At 47.1% G+C, this 17,874-nt stretch overlaps 1 protein-coding gene across 1 annotated transcript in view; it reads left to right on the forward strand.

The window, feature by feature from the left end:
* ABCC8 (ATP binding cassette subfamily C member 8) overlaps positions 1 to 17,874 on the forward strand; it is a 434,375-nt gene that overhangs the window by 13,312 nt on the left and 403,189 nt on the right. The window contains exons 2-3 of the mRNA XM_069768187.1: positions 1,691 to 1,832; positions 4,663 to 4,784. Coding sequence (XP_069624288.1) covers positions 1,691 to 1,832; positions 4,663 to 4,784 — 264 coding nt within the window. The remainder of the gene's footprint in view (positions 1 to 1,690; positions 1,833 to 4,662; positions 4,785 to 17,874) is intronic.

Raw genomic sequence — 17,874 nt, forward strand, 5'->3', positions numbered from 1 at the left:
CGCCCCTGCTGGTGAGAGCTTACAATCTACAATGAGGAGGGGGAGATACAAAGCACAGGTGTGTATTTACAATGATGTATTTACACTGAGGGTCCGGCCATCTTCATGGAGTGGGGGATAGATGGAGATAGTGAATGGGCTACACACACACACAAACATAACATGACTTTGATTAGTGAACGTGATAGGCCGCTCTGAACAAATGTGTATTGAGCGAGCGCCTAAAACTATGCAAATTATGGATGGTCCTAATATCTTGGGGTAGAGCATTCCAGAGGATTGGTGCAGCACGGGAGAAGTCTTGGAGTCGGGAGTGGGAGGTACGGATTAGTGCAGGGGTTAAAGGGACACTGTTACCTGAATTTGGAGGGAACAATCTTCAGCCATGGAGGCGGGGTTTTTGGGTGTTTGATTCACCCATTCCTTACCCGCTGGCTGCATGCTAGCTGCAATATTGGATTGAAGTTCATTCACCTTTAATCGAAAGTCATTTGCAGAGCGCAGCGGTCTGTTAGGCTGATAGACAGAAATGAGGGAGGAGATGTATGGGGGGCCGCACTGTGGAGAGCTTTGTGGGTGAGAACAATTGAATTGGATTCTATAATTAAAGGGAACCTGTCACCCCGTTTTTTCAGATTGAGATAAAAATACTGTTAAACAGGGCCTGCGCTGTGCGTTACAATAGTGTATGTAGTGTACCCTGATTCCCCACCTATGCTGCGAAATACATTACCAAAGTCGCCGTTTTCGCCTGTCAATCAGGCTGGTCAGGTCGGGTGGACGTGGTGACATCGCTCTTTTCTTTCCCAGCTTTCCGTTGGTGGCTTTCTTTCTTTTTCTGGCATTCTCTTGCTCTCTCTCGCTTTCTCTCTCTTGCTCTTTCTCGCTTTCTCTCTCTCCTGCTTTCAGTCTATCTCTTTCTTTCTCTACCACTTTCTTTCTTTTTCTGGCATACTCTCTTACTCTCGCTCTTTCTCTCTCTTGCTCTCTCTCACTTTCTCTCTTTCTGTCTCTCCCACTTTCTTTCTCTCTCTTGCTTTCTCTTCTTTCTTTTTCTGGCTTTTTCTCTTGCTCTCTCTCGCTTTCTCTCTCGCTCTCTCTCTCGCTTTCGTTCTCTCTCTTTCTCCCACTTTTTTTCTTTTTCTGGATTTCTCTCTTACTCTCGCTCTTTCTCTCTTTCGCTTTCTCTGTTTCTTTCACTCTCTTGTTTTCACTCTCTCCTGCTTTCTTACTTTTTCTTGCTTTCTCTCTTACTCTCGCTCTTTCTCTCTCTTGCTCTCTCTCTTACTTTCTTTCTCTCCCACTTTCTTTTTCTCGCTTGCTCTCTCGCTCTCTCTCGCTCGCTTTCTCTCTCCCTCTCTCTCTCACACACTTTCTCTCTCCCGCTTTCTCTCTCGCTCTCTCTCTCTCTCTCTCTCTCGCTCTCTCTCTCGCTTTCTCTCTTACTCTCGCTCTTTCTCTCTCTTGCTCTCTCTCGCTTTCTCTCTTTCTTTCTCTCCCACTTTTTCTGGCTTTCTCTCTCTTGCTCTCTCTCTCCCGCTTTCTCTCTCGCTCTCTCTCTCGCTTTCTCTTTCCTTCTCTCACACACTTTCTCTCTCTTTCTGGTTTCTTTCTCCCGCTTTCTTTTTCTTGCTTTCTCTGTCTCTCTCTCTCTCTCCTCACCCTCTCTCTTTTTGTCTCTCTCTCACAGGTTGGGGCAGTCAGAGCTCTAAGGTTCACATACATCACAGCACGTGGCTGCATTTCCCGGGACACAACATCCGCTGGATCCTGACCTTCATCCTCCTCTTCGTGTTGGTCTGTGAGATCGCTGAGGGCGTCGTGTCCGATGGGTAAGTGATTATGGCTGGAGATCCCGCTGCTGATGCTGCTCCCCGTCCACGTCTCCCGCTCGTCCGGTCAGGATTTTCCGTTTTCTCTGCCAGTTCTGTGCTTGGAGCATCTGTTGGCGATGACGGCCATAGCATTTCCTTCCAGCTGTTTGGCCCTGTGAACTCCTCCAACCCCAGCAGACTCATGAGTCATCTGTAAGGCTATGTGCACACGTCAGGATTTTCTAGCAGAAATTTCCTGACAAAAACCGGACATTTCTGCCAGAAATCCGCATGCGTTTTTTTTTCCACGTTTTTGATGTGTTTTTGACACGTTTTTTGTGCATTTTTTTCGCAAATTTTCCAAATGCATAGAATAGTGGGAAAAACGCTAAAAATCAGCAAAATTTATGAACATGCTGCTTTTTTTACCGCAATACTTTTTTTTGCCAAAAAAAAACGCATCATGTGCACAAAAATTGCAGAATGCATTCTAAATGATAGGATGCATATGTCTGCAGTTCCTAATGCGTTTTTATCGCGAAAAAAACACGAAAAAACCTGAACGTGTGCACATACCCTAATAGCTGGTCCCCATACCGGGGGGGAGGGAGTACAGATGAAATGTAAGAGGGGAATGGGGTACAGGCGGAATGTGAGAGGGGGATGGGGTACAGGCGGAATGTGAGAGGGGGATGGGGTACAGGCGGAATGTGAGAGGGGATGGGGTACAGGCGGAATGTGAGAGGGGGATGGGGTTCAGGCGGAATGCAAGAGGGGGATGGGGTACAGGCGGAATGCGAGATGGGGATGCGGTACAGGCGGAATGTGAGAGGGGGATGGGGTACAGGCGGAATGTGAGAGGGGGATGGGGTACAGGCGAAATGTGAGAGGGGGATGGGGTACAGGCGGAATGTGAGAGGGGGATGGGGTACAGGCGGAATGTGAGAGGGGGATGTGGTTCAGGCGGAATGCAAGAGGGGGATGGGGTACAGGCGGAATGTGAGAGGGGGATGTGGTTCAGGCGGAATGCAAGAGGGGGATGGGGTACAGGCGGAATGTGAGAGGGGGATGGGGTACAGGCGGAATGTGAGAGGGGGATGGGGTACAGGCGGAATGTGAGAGGGGGATGGGGTTCAGGCGGAATGCAAGAGGGGGATGGGGTACAGGCGGAATGTGAGAGGGGGATGGGGTACAGGTGGAATGCAAGAGGGGGATGGGGTACAGGCGGAATGCGAGATGGGGATGGGGTACAGGCGGAAGGTAAGAGGTGGATGGGGTACAGGCTGAATGTAAGAGGGGGATGGGGTACAGGCTGAATGCAAGAGGGGGATGGGGTACAGGTGGAATGCGAGAGGGATGGGGTACAGGCGGAATGCGAGAGGGGGATGGGGTACAGGCAGAATGCGAGAGGGATGGGGTACAGGCGGAATGCAAGAGGGGGATGGGGTACAGGTGGAATGCGAGAGGGATGGGGTACAGGCGGAATGCGAGAGGGGGATGGGGTACAGGCAGAATGCGAGAGGGATGGGGTACAGGCGGAATGCAAGAGGGGGATGGGGTACAGGTGGAATGCGAGAGGGATGGGGTACAGGCGGAATGCGAGAGGGGGATGGGGTACAGGCAGAATGCGAGATGGGGATGGGGTACAGGCGGAATTCGAGATGGGGATGGGGTACAGGCAGAATGCGAGATGGGGATGGGGTACAGGCGGAATGTGAGAGGTGGATGGGGAACAGGTGGAATATAACAAGGGGACAGACGGAATATATGAGGGGGAGGAGGTATAGACGGAATATAAGAGGGGGACAGACGGAATATATAAGGGGGAGGAGGTATAGACGGAATATAAGAGGGGGACAGACGGAATATAAGAGGGGGACAGACGGAATATATGAGGGGGAGGAGGTATAGACGGAATATAAGAGGGGGACAGACGGAATATAAGAGGGGGACAGACGGAATATATAAGGGGGAGGAGGTATAGACGGAATATAAGAGGGGGATAGACGGAATATAAGAGGGGGACAGACGGAATATGAGGGGGAGGAGGTATAGATGGAATATAAGAGTGGGACAGGCGGAATATCTGAGGGGGAGGGGGCATAGACGAAATATAATAAGGGGACAGATGGAATAAAAGAGGGGGACAGGCAAAATATATGAGGGGAAGGGGGGATAGATGGAATATAAGAAGGGGACAGGCGGAATATATGAGGGGGAGGGGGGATAGACGGAATATAAGAAGGGGACAGATGGAATATAAGAGGGGGACAGGCGGAATATATGAGGGGGAGAGGGGATAGACGGAATATAAGAAGGGGACAGGTGAAATATATGAGGGGGACAGGTGGAATATATGAGGGGGAGGGGGGATAAACGGAATATAAGAAAGGGACAGACGGAATATAAGAGGGGGACAGGCGGAATATGAGGGGGGGAGGTATAGACGGAATATAAGAAGGGGACATACGGAACATAAGGGGGACAGACGGAATATATGAGGGGGACAGGCAGAATATATGAGGAGGAGGGGGGATAGACGGAATATGAGGGGGATAGACGGAATATATGAGGGGGACAGGGAGAATATATGAGGGGGAGGGGGGATAGACGGAATATAAGAGGGGGGCACATACACTGGTGGACAGGTGATGGCATTATATCGGCGGTGTAGGAGGCACATACATCATTCCCAGGGGCCGGCTCGGCAGAGTGATTGATGCCATATTGATCTGTACTAGAAACCCTTTAACAGATTAACGTTAACAGATGTCGGCCTCCGACTACCAGTCCCTCAGTGTTATTTTACACGACCACATTTAACTCTTTTTCCCGTCCTTGTTTTCAGCTTCTCCAGGTCGCGGCACCTCCATCTCTACATGCCAGCTGTCATGGCGTTCCTGGCTGGGATCACGTCTATTGTCTATTACCATAATATTGAGACGTCCAACTTCCCGAAGCTTCTGATAGGTGAGAATGGGAGTGACCAATCAGCCGCTTACAGCAGGGTCACATGAGGGTCACCTGCACCAACATGCGAGAGAGAACCTGAAAGAGCGCCACCTAGTGTGCACAGGCAAGATGGCGACCAGACAACAACAGCAGTGATCATAAGTGTCAATGATAACCCCACACACAATAGAAGACACCCTGTTGTGAATTCTGTGGCTGAATTCACTCCTGTGGTCACAAGTGGTACTGCAGCTTCTGAGCTTCCTCCCTCAGGTGTTCTGGTGAGCTCGTTAACTGCTTCATTACTTAACTCCGCCTGATGCTGCTATCCTTGCTCCTTGTCAATGTTTCAGTGTTGGATCTGAGCTTCTCCTGATTGTTCCTGTGACCTGCTGCTCTGTATAGCTAAGTGCTTTTTGCTTTTTTGTTGCTTTTTTTCTGTCCAGCTTGTCTTTTGTTTTGCTGGAAGCTCTGAGACGCAAAGGGTGTACTGCCGTGCCGTTAGTTCGGCACGGTGGTTTTTTTTTGCCCCCTTTGCGTGGTTTTGCTTTAGGGTTTTTTGTAGACTGCAAAGTTCGCTTTACTGTCCTCGCTCTGTCCTAGAATATCGGGCCCCACTTTGCTGAATCTATTTCATCCCTACGTTTTGTCTTTTCATCTTACTCACAGTCATTATATGTGGGGGGCTGCCTTTTCCTTTGGGGAATTTCTCTGGGGCAAGTCAGGCCTATTTTTCTATCTTCAGGCTAGCTAGTTTCTTAGGCTGTGCCGAGTTGCCTAGGTAGTTGTTAGGCGCAATCCACAGCCGCTTTTAGTTGTATTTAGGATAGGATCAGGTGTGCAGTCTACAGAGTTTCCACGTCTCAGAGCTCGTTCTTGTATTTTTGGGTATTTGTCAGATCACTGTGTGCGCTCTGATCGCTAAGCACACTGTGTTTCTGGATTGCCTTCATAACACCTGTCATTAGCAAACATAACAGTACAAGGAGCCCAAACTAATGATTCTCAATAGAGGGAAAGAAAAAGTTCTGACATCATTTTTTTTTTTTTTTTTCTGCTCTGTGTTCACTTTTTTTTTTTCCCCTAGACATTTGGGTGTTTCAGGACACAGCTGTGGACATGGATATTCAGGGTCTGTGCTCTTCAATGGATAATCTCGTTATAAATGTACAAAAAATTCAAGATACTATTGATCAGAAATCTATGTTAGAACCAAGAATTCCTATTCCTGATTTGTTTTTTGGAGATAGAACTAAGTTTCTAAGTTTCAAAAATAATTGTAAGCTATTTCTGGCCTTGAAACCTCATTCTTCTGGTAATCCTATTCAACAGGTTTTGATTATTATTTCTTTTTTGCGCGGCGACCCTCAAGACTGGGCATTTTCTCTTGCGCCAGGAGACCCTGCATTGAGTAGTGTCGATGCGTTTTTCCTGGCGCTCGGATTGCTGTACGATGAGCCTAATTCAGTGGATCAGGCTGAGAAAAATTTGCTGGCTTTGTGCCAGGGTCAGGATGATATAGAAGTATATTGTCAGAAATTTAGGAAATGGTCAGTACTCACTCAGTGGAATGAATCTGCGCTGGCAGCTTTGTTCAGAAAGGGTCTCTCTGAGGCTCTTAAGGATGTCATGGTGGGATTTCCTATGCCTGCTGGTTTGAATGAGTCTTTGTCTTTGGCCATTCAGATCGGTCAACGCTTGCGCGAGCGTAAATCTGTGCACCATTTGGCGGTACTGCCTGAGGTTAAACCTGAGCCTATGCAGTGCGATAGGACTATGACTAGAGTTGAACGGCAGGAATACAGACGTCTGAATGGTCTGTGTTTCTACTGTGGTGATTCCACTCATGCTATTTCTGATTGTCCTAAGCGCACTAAGCGGTCCGCTAGGTCTGCCGTCATTGGTACTGTATAGTCCAAATTCCTTCTGTCCATTACCTTGATATGCTCTTTGTCGTCGTTTTCTGTCATGGCGTTTGTGGATTCGGGCGCTGCCCTGAATCTGATGGATTTGGATTATGCTAAACGTTGTGGGTTTTTCTTGGAGCCTTTGCGGTGTCCTATTCCATTGAGAGGAATTGATGCTACACCTTTGGCCAAGAATAAACCTCAATACTGGGCCCAGCTGACCATGTGCATGGCTCCTGCACATCAGGAAGTTATTCGCTTTCTGGTGTTGCATAATCTGCATGATGTGGTCGTGTTGGGGTTGCCATGGCTACAAACCCATAATCCAGTATTGGATTGGAATTCCATGTCGGTATCCAGCTGGGGTTGTCAGGGGGTACATGGTGATGTTCCATTTTTGTCGATTTCGTCATCCACCCCTTCTGAGGTCCCAGAGTTCTTGTCTGATTATCAGGATGTATTTGAAGAGCCCAAGTCCGATGCTCTACCTCCGCATAGGGATTGTGATTGTGCTATCAATTTGATTCCTGGTAGTAAATTCCCTAAAGGTCGATTATTTAATTTATCCGTGCCCGAACACGCCGCTATGCGCAGTTATGTGAAGGAATCCCTGGAGAAGGGACATATTCGCCCATCGTCATCACCACTGGGAGCAGGGTTCTTCTTTGTAGCCAAGAAGGATGGTTCGCTGAGACCGTGTATTGATTACCGCCTTCTTAATAAGATCACTGTTAAATTTCAGTATCCCTTGCCATTGTTATCTGACTTGTTTGCTCGGATTAAGGGGGCTAGTTGGTTCACTAAGATAGATCTTCGTGGTGCGTACAATCTGGTGAGAATCAGGCAAGGAGATGAATGGAAAACTGCATTCAATACGCCCGAGGGTCATTTTGAGTATCTAGTGATGCCGTTCGGACTTGCCAATGCTCCATCTGTGTTTCAGTCTTTTATGCATGACATCTTCCGTGAGTATCTGGATAAATTCCTGATTGTTTACTTGGATGACATTTTGATCTTCTCAGATGATTGGGAGTCTCATGTGAAGCAGGTCAGAATGGTTTTTCAGGTCCTGCGTGCTAACTCTTTGTTTGTGAAGGGATCAAAGTGTCTCTTCGGTGTGCAGAAAGTTTCATTTTTGGGGTTCATCTTTACCCCTTCTACTATCGAGATGGATCCAGTTAAGGTCCAAGCCATCCAGAATTGGATTCAGCCGACATCTCTGAAAAGTCTGCAAAAGTTCCTGGGCTTTGCTAATTTTTATCGTCGCTTCATCTGTAATTTTTCTAGCATTGCCAAACCATTGACCGATTTGACCAAGAAGGGTGCTGATTTGGTTAATTGGTCTTCTGCTGCTGTGGAAGCTTTTCAGGAGTTGAAGCGTCGTTTTTGTTCTGCCCCTGTGTTGTGTCAGCCAGATGTTTCTCTTCCGTTCCAGGTCGAGGTTGATGCTTCTGAGATTGGAGCAGGGGCGGTTTTGTCACAGAGAGGTTCTGATTGCTCAGTGATAAAGCCATGTGCTTTCTTTTCCAGGAAGTTTTCGCCCGCTGAGCGTAATTATGATGTGGGCAATCGAGAGTTGCTGGCCATGAAGTGGGCATTCGAGGAGTGGCGTCATTGGCTTGAAGGAGCTAAGCATCGCGTGGTGGTATTGACTGATCATAAGAACTTGACTTATCTCGAGTCTGCCAAGCGCTTGAATCCTAGACAGGCCCGTTGGTCGTTATTTTTTGCCCGCTTCGACTTTGTGATTTCGTACCTTCCGGGCTCTAAAAATGTGAAGGCGGATGCTCTGTCTAGGAGTTTTGTGCCCGACTCTCCGGGTTTATCTGAGCCAGCGGGTATCCTCAAGGAAGGAGTCATTGTGTCTGCCATCTCCCCTGATTTGCGGCGGGTGCTGCAAAAATTTCAGGCGAATAAACCTGATCGTTGTCCAGCAGAGAAACTGTTCGTCCCTGATAGGTGGACTAATAAACTTATCTCTGAACTTCATTGTTCGGTGTTGGCTGGTCATCCTGGAATCTTTGGTACCAGAGAGTTAGTGGCTAGATCCTTCTGGTGGCCATCTCTGTCACGGGATGTACGTACTTTTGTGCAGTCCTGTGGGATTTGTGCTAGGGCTAAGCCCTGCTGTTCTCGTGCCAGTGGGTTGCTTTTGCCCTTGCCGGTCCCAAAGAGGCCTTGGACACATATTTCGATGGATTTCATTTCTGACCTTCCCGTTTCTCAAAAGATGTCAGTCATTTGGGTGGTCTGTGATCGCTTTTCTAAAATGGTCCATCTGGTGCCCTTGGCTAAATTGCCTTCCTCCTCTGATTTGGTACCTTTGTTCTTCTAGCATGTGGTTCGGTTGCATGGCATTCCTGAGAATATTGTTTCTGACAGAGGTTCCCAGTTTGTTTCAAGGTTTTGGCGAGCCTTTTGTGGTAGGATGGGCATTGACCTATCCTTTTCCTCGGCTTTCCATCCTCAGACTAATGGCCAGACCGAACGAACCAATCAGACCTTGGAAACATATCTGAGATGTTTTGTTTCTGCAGACCAGGATGATTGGGTGTCCTTTTTGCCGTTGGCTGAGTTCGCCCTTAATAATCGGGCCAGCTCGGCTACCTTGGTTTCTCCATTTTTTTGCAATTCTGGGTTCCATCCTCGTTTCTCTTCTGGACAGGTTGAGTCTTCGGACTGTCCTGGTGTGGATTCTGTGGTGGATAGGTTGCAGCAGATCTGGACTCAGGTAGTGGACAATTTGATCTTGTCCCAGGAGAAAGCTCAACTTTTCGCTAATCGCAGACGCCGTGTGGGTCCCCGACTTCGTGTTGGGGATCTGGTTTGGTTATCTTCTCGTCATATTCCTATGAAGGTTTCCTCTCCTAAATTTAAACCTCGTTTTATTGGTCCGTATAGGATTTCTGAGGTTCTCAATCCTGTGTCTTTTCGTTTGACCCTCCCAGACTCCTTTTCCATACATAATGTATTCCATAGGTCGTTGTTGCGGAGATACGTGGCACCTATGGTTCCATCTGTTGAGCCTCCTGCCCCGGTTTTGGTGGAGGGGGAATTGGAGTATATTGTGGAGAAGATTTTGGATTCTCGTGTTTCTAGACGGAAACTCCAGTATCTGGTTAAATGGAAGGGTTATGCTCAGGAAGATAATTCCTGGGTTTTTGCCTCTGATGTTCATGCTTCCGATCTTGTTCGTGCCTTTCATGCGGCTCATCCTGGTCGGCCTGGGGGCTCTGGTGAGGGTTCGGTGACCCCTCCTCAAGGGGGGGGGGGGGTACTGTTGTGAATTCTGTGGCTGAATTCACTCCTGTGGTCACAAGTGGTACTGCAGCTTCTGAGCTTCCTCCCTCAGGTGTTCTGGTGAGCTCGTTAGCTGCTTCATTACTTAACTCCGCCTGATGCTGCTATCCTTGCTCCTTGTCAATGTTTCAGTGTTGGATCTGAGCTTCTCCTGATTGTTCCTGTGACCTGCTGCTCTGTATAGCTAAGGGCTTTTTTGTTTTTTGTTGCTTTTTTTCTGTCCAGCTTGTCTTTTGTTTTGCTGGAAGCTCTGAGACGCAAAGGGTGTACCGCCGTGCCGTTAGTTCGGCACGGTGGGTTTTTTTTGCCCCCTTTGCGTGGTTTTGCTTTAGGGTTTTTTGTAGACTGCAAAGTTCGCTTTACTGTCCTCGCTCTGTCCTAGAATATCGGGCCCCACTTTGCTGAATCTATTTCATCCCTACGTTTTGTCTTTTCATCTTACTCACAGTCATTATATGTGGGGGGCTGCCTTTTCCTTTGGGGAATTTCTCTGGGGCAAGTCAGGCCTATTTTTCTATCTTCAGGCTAGCTAGTTTCTTAGGCTGTGCCGAGTTGCCTAGGTAGTTGTTAGGCGCAATCCACAGCCGCTTTTAGTTGTATTTAGGATAGGATCAGGTGTGCAGTCTACAGAGTTTCCACGTCTCAGAGCTCGTTCTTGTATTTTTGGGTATTTGTCAGATCACTGTGTGCGCTCTGATCGCTAAGCACACTGTGTTTCTGGATTGCCTTCATAACACCTGTCATTAGCAAACATAACACACCCACACTAATAGCAAGTGTGAACAATGACCCCTGTCATGGATACACAGCTGGGCGGGGGTCACGCTGATCTCTCCACTGTTACCACTTTGTCACAGATGACACCGGAGCGATCACCCAGATCTCACCACTGCCACCAGTTTGTCAGGGGATGCAACGCCGCTGCCTCCAATCCTCAGGACAATTACGTAATTGTCTGATGAGTGATGGACGAGGCTGTGGCTGCTTCCTCTACTAGGCCGGTTATTGGGGGACTCACTTTGAGCGTATAGTATATACACCTCCGATTTCAAGGTACGGAATATATGTATATACCCCTGGTACAGTCACTTCCAGCTGCACAATAACAAAATGAACCATTACTATCTGCCATCTCCAGTCATTTATACAGGCCGATCGGACTCCCGTTACAGTTAGCAAATGACTTCAAGGGTGCGGTTTACAGAGCAAAAGGAACGGCGTTATTACATGTTATATATACGGTATATTCCAGAAAGATAAGCAGTGCTTGTAAAAATATACAAGATGATACAAAATGGGAATAAAACAAAACGATATATAAACTGTATATACAATTACATGGGATAAAAAGGAATAACAGATGTCATGGAAAAGGCTCAGAGATTAGCGGAGGTAAGTACTTCGATTGGGAAAATGGAACTCCCTCACAATGAACTATGTCTTCTCGGAATGACCAATAACCCAAATACTGCCTTTTATTAGCTCAAGGTCCTTGATGAGCTCATGTGGGGGCTGATTGTGGGATATGCTTGGACCTTCAGAATTTTATGAGATCCCCATTTACAAGATATCTTCACCCCTGGAGGTCCCAGGTGGTAGATATTGATGTCATATTTATTATCGCAATTTTACCTTAACATATGGATCAAACATGACCTGGATAGCATCATCTATCAGACTGTTGTTAAGTTGGAGTGGTTATAATGGCCTTACATTGTGTGAATGCGTTCTGTTCGTCCCTTGGCTAAGACACCAAAAATGTATCTCCTGTAATGATCACAATATTCATATCTGTTCAACGGATACAGAGTTTCCTACTGCAATTGTCCAGTTTTTCTTTGATGAGAGGAAGTGTATGCCTCTGTGTGAACAAGTCCACATTTTGGTATCTGGCTCCCAGCAAATCTCCCTGCTGTAATTACCTGGCCACTGGAGGAATCTGCTACTTCAATGGAGATGGAGGTTTTAGCTCCCTTTCTCATTTTCCTTGTTGTAGTTAGTCACTGGGTTCCTAGGTCTAATTAATCCAATTTGTTTAATGTGAAGGCCTCCTTCAAGGAGATTGAAGTGTCAGCTCTTCTACCTTCTTTTTATCTATAACAACCCCCCACACTACAGAAGACTCCACACTAATAGCAAGTGTGAACAATGACCCCCACACTATAAAAGACCCCACATGGGACCGTACATTTTTTCCTGGTGCCAAGCAACACCATGCAGGCACATATATAGGGTTCTTAGTCAGTACTAGAGCCTCTTTTTCTGTGTTGATAACTCCGCTCTCCCCACCACAAAACAGACTCCCCTGAAGAATCATCGGAATCGAGGAGGAAACACGTAGGAAGGCATGCACATTATTTGGGGTACACTTGGGTGCTGCCCTTGTAAGGGCAGGAGCAACTCATGGGGCACGACAGGGTATATTGCTGCTGATGTCCATCTGCCCAGGACCCGACATTGGCAGCTCCTGAGGTTCCTATCCAACTAGGACACACGGGTGACACACGGGCGACACATGGGCGAGACCTGACCTTCTTATTCTGCTCGGTTGTTATGAGCTCTTTACATGTGGTTGCACAATTGTGCTGTTTGGCCGCAGACTATCCTGTTTATAGACATAGCGTCAAATTTATATTTTATACCCTATTAAAGGTTACGTTTTATGCATATCCTTATATATATGTTTTTGGTTTTACTATTCTCTTTTGTGTCTTCAGGTTTCTTGGTGGTGTGTGAACATGATCATACAGACTTGTTCACTGTGCAAGTAGCCCATGTGTTCCTGTTTCCATAATTGTTCTCTTGTGTCTACAAGACTGGGGAGTTCCACCACTCCTCTTGGGCTATCTGCAGAAAAGCTGTTCTACCCTGTATGCACACATGGATTTTTCCTCTCTGAACCCTGTTCACACAGGTTATATACAGATGATCAGGTTTTTAAATACATCAGATAGGGATTGCATACATTAGTTAGGACTGCTCTGATAAGGGTATACCGTGAAGATTGGTAGAGCAGCTTAGTATACATTTTTTGCAAATAACGTATCAACCAAATACCCTGTTTTTTACATCTTTTACTAGCACTTGCGGATTACTGCAACATTTTTTCAAACTGAGTGTTTTTGGTTTTACTATTCTCTTTTGTGTCTTTATATATATATATATATGTATCCAAAAACGAGGCAGCCTTGAGAAAAGCTCATTGTGAGCTGAAACATTGCCAGAATATGTGGGTAAATTAAACCCTGCACGTTTTTATATTAAACTATGGAGTGCTGCCTCGTTTTTGGATACTTGTAATTGTGGATGATCGCTGGACTGATTGTCTTGGGGCCCTGCAATGGTCATCAGTAATAGTGATGGTGCTGGTGGTCATCAGTAATAGTGATGGTGCTGGTGGTCATCAGTAATAGTGATGGTGGTGCTGGTGGTCTTCAGTAATAGTGATGGTGCTGGTGGTCATCAGTAATAGTGATGGTGGTCATCAGTAATAGTGATGGTGCTGGTGGTCATCAGTAATAGTGATGGTGCTGGTGGTCATCAGTAATAGTGATGATGGTGCTGGTGGTCTTCAGTAATAGTGATGGTGCTGGTGGTCTTCAGTAATAGTGATGATGGTGCTGGTGGTCATCAGTAATAGTGATGGTGGTGCTGGTGGTCATCAGTAATAGTGATGGTGCTGGTGGTCATCAGTAATAGTGATGATGGTGCTGGTGGTCTTCAGTAATAGTGATGGTGCTGGTGGTCATCCGTAATAGTGAGGGTGATGGTGGTCATCAGTAATAGTGATGGTGATGGTGCTGGTGATCATCAGTAATAGTGAAGGTGCTGGTGGTCATCAGTAATAGTGATGGTGATGGTGCTGGTGATCATCAGTAATAGTGAAGGTGCTGGTGGTCATCAGTAATAGTGATGGTGATGTGCTGGTGATCATCAGTAATAGTGAAGGTGCTGGTGGTCATCAGTAATAGTGATGGTGATGTGCTGGTGGTCATCAGTAATAGTGATGGTGCTGGTGGTCATCAGTAATAGTGATGGTGGTGCTGGTGGTCTTCAGTAATAGTGATGGTGCTGGTGGTCATCAGTAATAGTGATGGTGCTGGTGGTCATCAGTAATAGTGATGGTGCTGGTGGTCATCAGTAATAGTGATGATGGTGCTGGTGGTCTTCAGTAATAGTGATGGTGCTGGTGGTCATCAGTAATAGTGATGGTGCTGGTGGTCTTCAGTAATAGTGATGATGGTGCTGGTGGTCTTCAGTAATAGTGATGGTGCTGGTGGTCCTCAGTAATAGTGATGGTGCTGGTGGTCATCAGTAATAGTGATGGTGCTGGTGGTCATCAGTAATAGTGATGGTGGTCATCAGTAATAGTGATGGTGCTGATGGTCTTCAGTAATAGTGAAGGTGATGGTGGTCATCAGTAACAGTGATGGTGATGGTGGTCATCAGTAATAGTGATGGTGGTCATCAGTAATAGTGATGGTGCTGGTGGTCTTCAGTAATAGTGATGGTGCTGGTGGTCATCCGTAATAGTGAGGGTGATGGTGGTCATCAGTAATAGTGATGGTGATGGTGGTCATCAGTAATAGTGATGGTGGTCATCAGTAATAGTGATGGTGCTGATGGTCTTCAGTAATAGTGAAGGTGATGGTGGTCATCAGTAACAGTGATGGTGATGGTGGTCATTAGTAATAGTGAAGGTGCTGGTGGTCATCAGTAATAGTGATGGTGCTGGTGGTCATCAGTAATAGTGATGGTGCTGGTGGTCATCAGTAATAGTGATGGTGGTCATCAGTAATAGTGATGGTGCTGATGGTCTTCAGTAATAGTGAAGGTGATGGTGGTCATCAGTAACAGTGATGGTGATGGTGGTCATCAGTAATAGTGATGGTGCTGGTGATCATCAGTAATAGTGATGGTGCTGGTGGTCATCCGTAATAGTGATGGTGCTGGTGGTCATCAGTAATAGTGATGGTGCTGGTGGTCATCAGTAATAGTGATGGTGCTGGTGGTCATCAGTAATAGTGATGGTGGTCATCAGTAACAGTGATGGTGCTGGTGGTCATCAGTAATAGTGATGGTGCTGGTGGTCATCAGTAATAGTGATGATGGTGCTGGTGGTCTTCAGTAATAGTGATGGTGCTGGTGGTCATCAGTAATAGTGATGGTGCTGGTGGTCATCAGTAATAGTGATGGTGCTGGTGGTCATCAGTAATAGTGATGGTGCTGATGGTCTTCAGTAATAGTGAAGGTGATGGTGGTCATCAGTAACAGTGATGGTGCTGGTGGTCATCAGTAATAGTGATGGTGCTGGTGGTCATCAGTAATAGTGATGGTGCTGGTGGTCATCCGTAATAGTGAGGGTGATGGTGGTCATCAGTAATAGTGATGGTGATGGTGCTGGTGATCATCAGTAATAGTGAAGGTGCTGGTGGTCATCAGTAATAGTGATGGTGATGTGCTGGTGGTCATCAGTAATAGTGATGGTGCTGGTGGTCTTCAGTAATAGTGATGTGCTGGTGGTCATCAGTAATAGTGATGGTGCTGGTGGTCATCAGTAATAGTGATGGTGCTGGTGGTCATCAGTAATAGTGATGGTGCTGGTGGTCATCAGTAATAGTGATGGTGCTGGTGGTCATCAGTAATAGTGATGGTGCTGGTGGTCTTCAGTAATAGTGATGGTGCTGGTGGTCTTCTGTAATAGTGAAGGTGCTGGTGGTCTTCAGTAACAGTGATGGTGCTGTGGTCATCAGTAACAGTGATGGTGCTGGTGGTCATCAGTAATAGTGATGGTGCTGGTGGTCATCCGTAATAGTGATGGTGGTCATCAGTAATAGTGATGGTGGTCATCAGTAATAGTGATGGTGATCATCAGTAATAGTGAAGGTGCTGGTGGTCTTCAGTAATAGTGATGGTGCTGGTGGTCATCAGTAATAGTGATGGAGATGTGCTGGTGGTCATCAGTAATAGTGATGGTGCTGGTGGTCTTCAGTAACAGTGATGGTGCTGGTGGTCATCAGTAATAGTGATGGTGCTGGTGGTCATTAGTAATAGTGATGATGGTGCTGGTGGTCATCAGTAATAGTGATGGTGCTGGTGGTCATCAGTAATGGTGATGGTGCTAGTGGTCATCAGTAATAGTGATGGTGCTGGTGGTCTTCAGTAATAGTGATGGTGCTGGTGGTCTTCAGTAATAGTGAAGGTGCTGGTGGTCTTCAGTAATAGTGAAGGTGCTAGTGGTCTTCAGTAATAGTGATGGTGCTGGTGGTCTTCAGTAATAGTGATGGTGCTGGTGGTCATCAGTAATAGTGATGGTGCTGGTGGTCATCAGTAATAGTGATGGTGCTGGTGGTCTTCAGTAACAGTGATGGTGGTGCTGGTGGCCTTCAGTAATAGTGATGGTGCTGGTGGTCGTCAGTAATAGTGATGGTGCTGGTGGTCGTCAGTAATAGTGATGGTGCTGGTGGTCATCAGTAATAGTGATGGTGCTGGTGGTCGTCAGTAATAGTGATGGTGCTGGTGGTCTTCAGTATCAGTGATGGTGGTGCTGGTGGTCATCAGTAATAGTTATGGTTCTGGTGGTCTTCAGTAATCGTGATGGTGCTGGTGGTCTTCAGTAATAGTGATGGTGCTAGCGGTCATCCGTAACAGTGATGGTGCTGGTGGTCATCAGTAATAGTGATGGTGCTGGTGGTCATCAGTAATACGCACGCTCCATCTGCAACAAACTGACATTTATCCACGACCTTTTCATCACCAACAAACTCTCCTTCCTCGGCCTCACTGAAACCTGGCTCACCCCCTCTGACTCTGCCTCTCCAGCTGCGCTCTCCTATGGCGGATTCCACCTCTCTCACACCCCTCGCCCCAGCAACAAACGTGGTGGAGGAGTTGGATTGCTCCTGTCCGACACCTGCTCCTTTACTCCAATCCCTCTACCACCCTCCACTACTCTTCCCTCGTTTGAGGTGCACTCTGTCCGCATCTATTCCCCTTCCAACCTCCAGCTGGCTGTCATCTACCGCCCCCCAGAACTAGCCATCTCCACCTTTCTCGACCACTTCACCACCTGGCTACTTCATTTCCTCTGTCGACATCCCCACTATCATCATGGGTGATTTCAATATCCCCATTGACACTTCCACCTCAGCTGCCTCTAAACTTCTATCACTGACTGCCTCCTTTGGCCTCACTCAATGGTCCTCTGAGGCCACTCACAAAGATGGCCACACGCTGGACCTCATCTTCACCCGCCTCTGCTCCCTTACTAATCTCATTAACACACCCCTCCCCCTGTCTGACCACAACCTACTAACATTCTCTTCCCTCTCCTCTCCTAATGTGCAACCCCCACTCCACAAACTCATACACCCTCGCAGAAATCTCAAACATCTCAACTTACAATCACTCTCTGAGTCCCTTCTCCCTCTCACTGACATAGCTTCCCTTCATGACACAGATGCTGCTGCCACTTTTTATAACACCACAATAACAGCAACACTCGATTCGGCCGCCCTGCTCATGCATAGTAAAACTCGTACAATTAACAGGCAGCCCTGGCTGACCAGCCTGACCAAAGAATTAAGACGGGCTTCCAGGATTGCTGAGCGGAGATGGAAGCAATCCAGCTCTGCCGACCACTTCACTACATACAAGCAGTCCCTCGCCAGCTTCAAGTCTGCGCTCACTGCCGCAAAACAAACTTACTTCTCATCTCTCATATCCTCCCTGTCCCACAACCCTAAACAGCTTTTCAACACTTTCAATTCTCTACTCCGTCCCCCAGCACCTCCTCCCTCCCCCCTCATTTCTGCTGAAGACTTCGCCTCTTTCTTTAAACAGAAGATCGATACGATCAGAGAAAGCTTTGGCCCACAGCGCCCACTGCCCCTCTTAGCTGC

This window comes from Ranitomeya imitator, chromosome 5 (genome assembly GCF_032444005.1).
Source record: "Ranitomeya imitator isolate aRanImi1 chromosome 5, aRanImi1.pri, whole genome shotgun sequence".
NCBI classification, from domain to species: domain Eukaryota; kingdom Metazoa; phylum Chordata; class Amphibia; order Anura; family Dendrobatidae; genus Ranitomeya; species Ranitomeya imitator.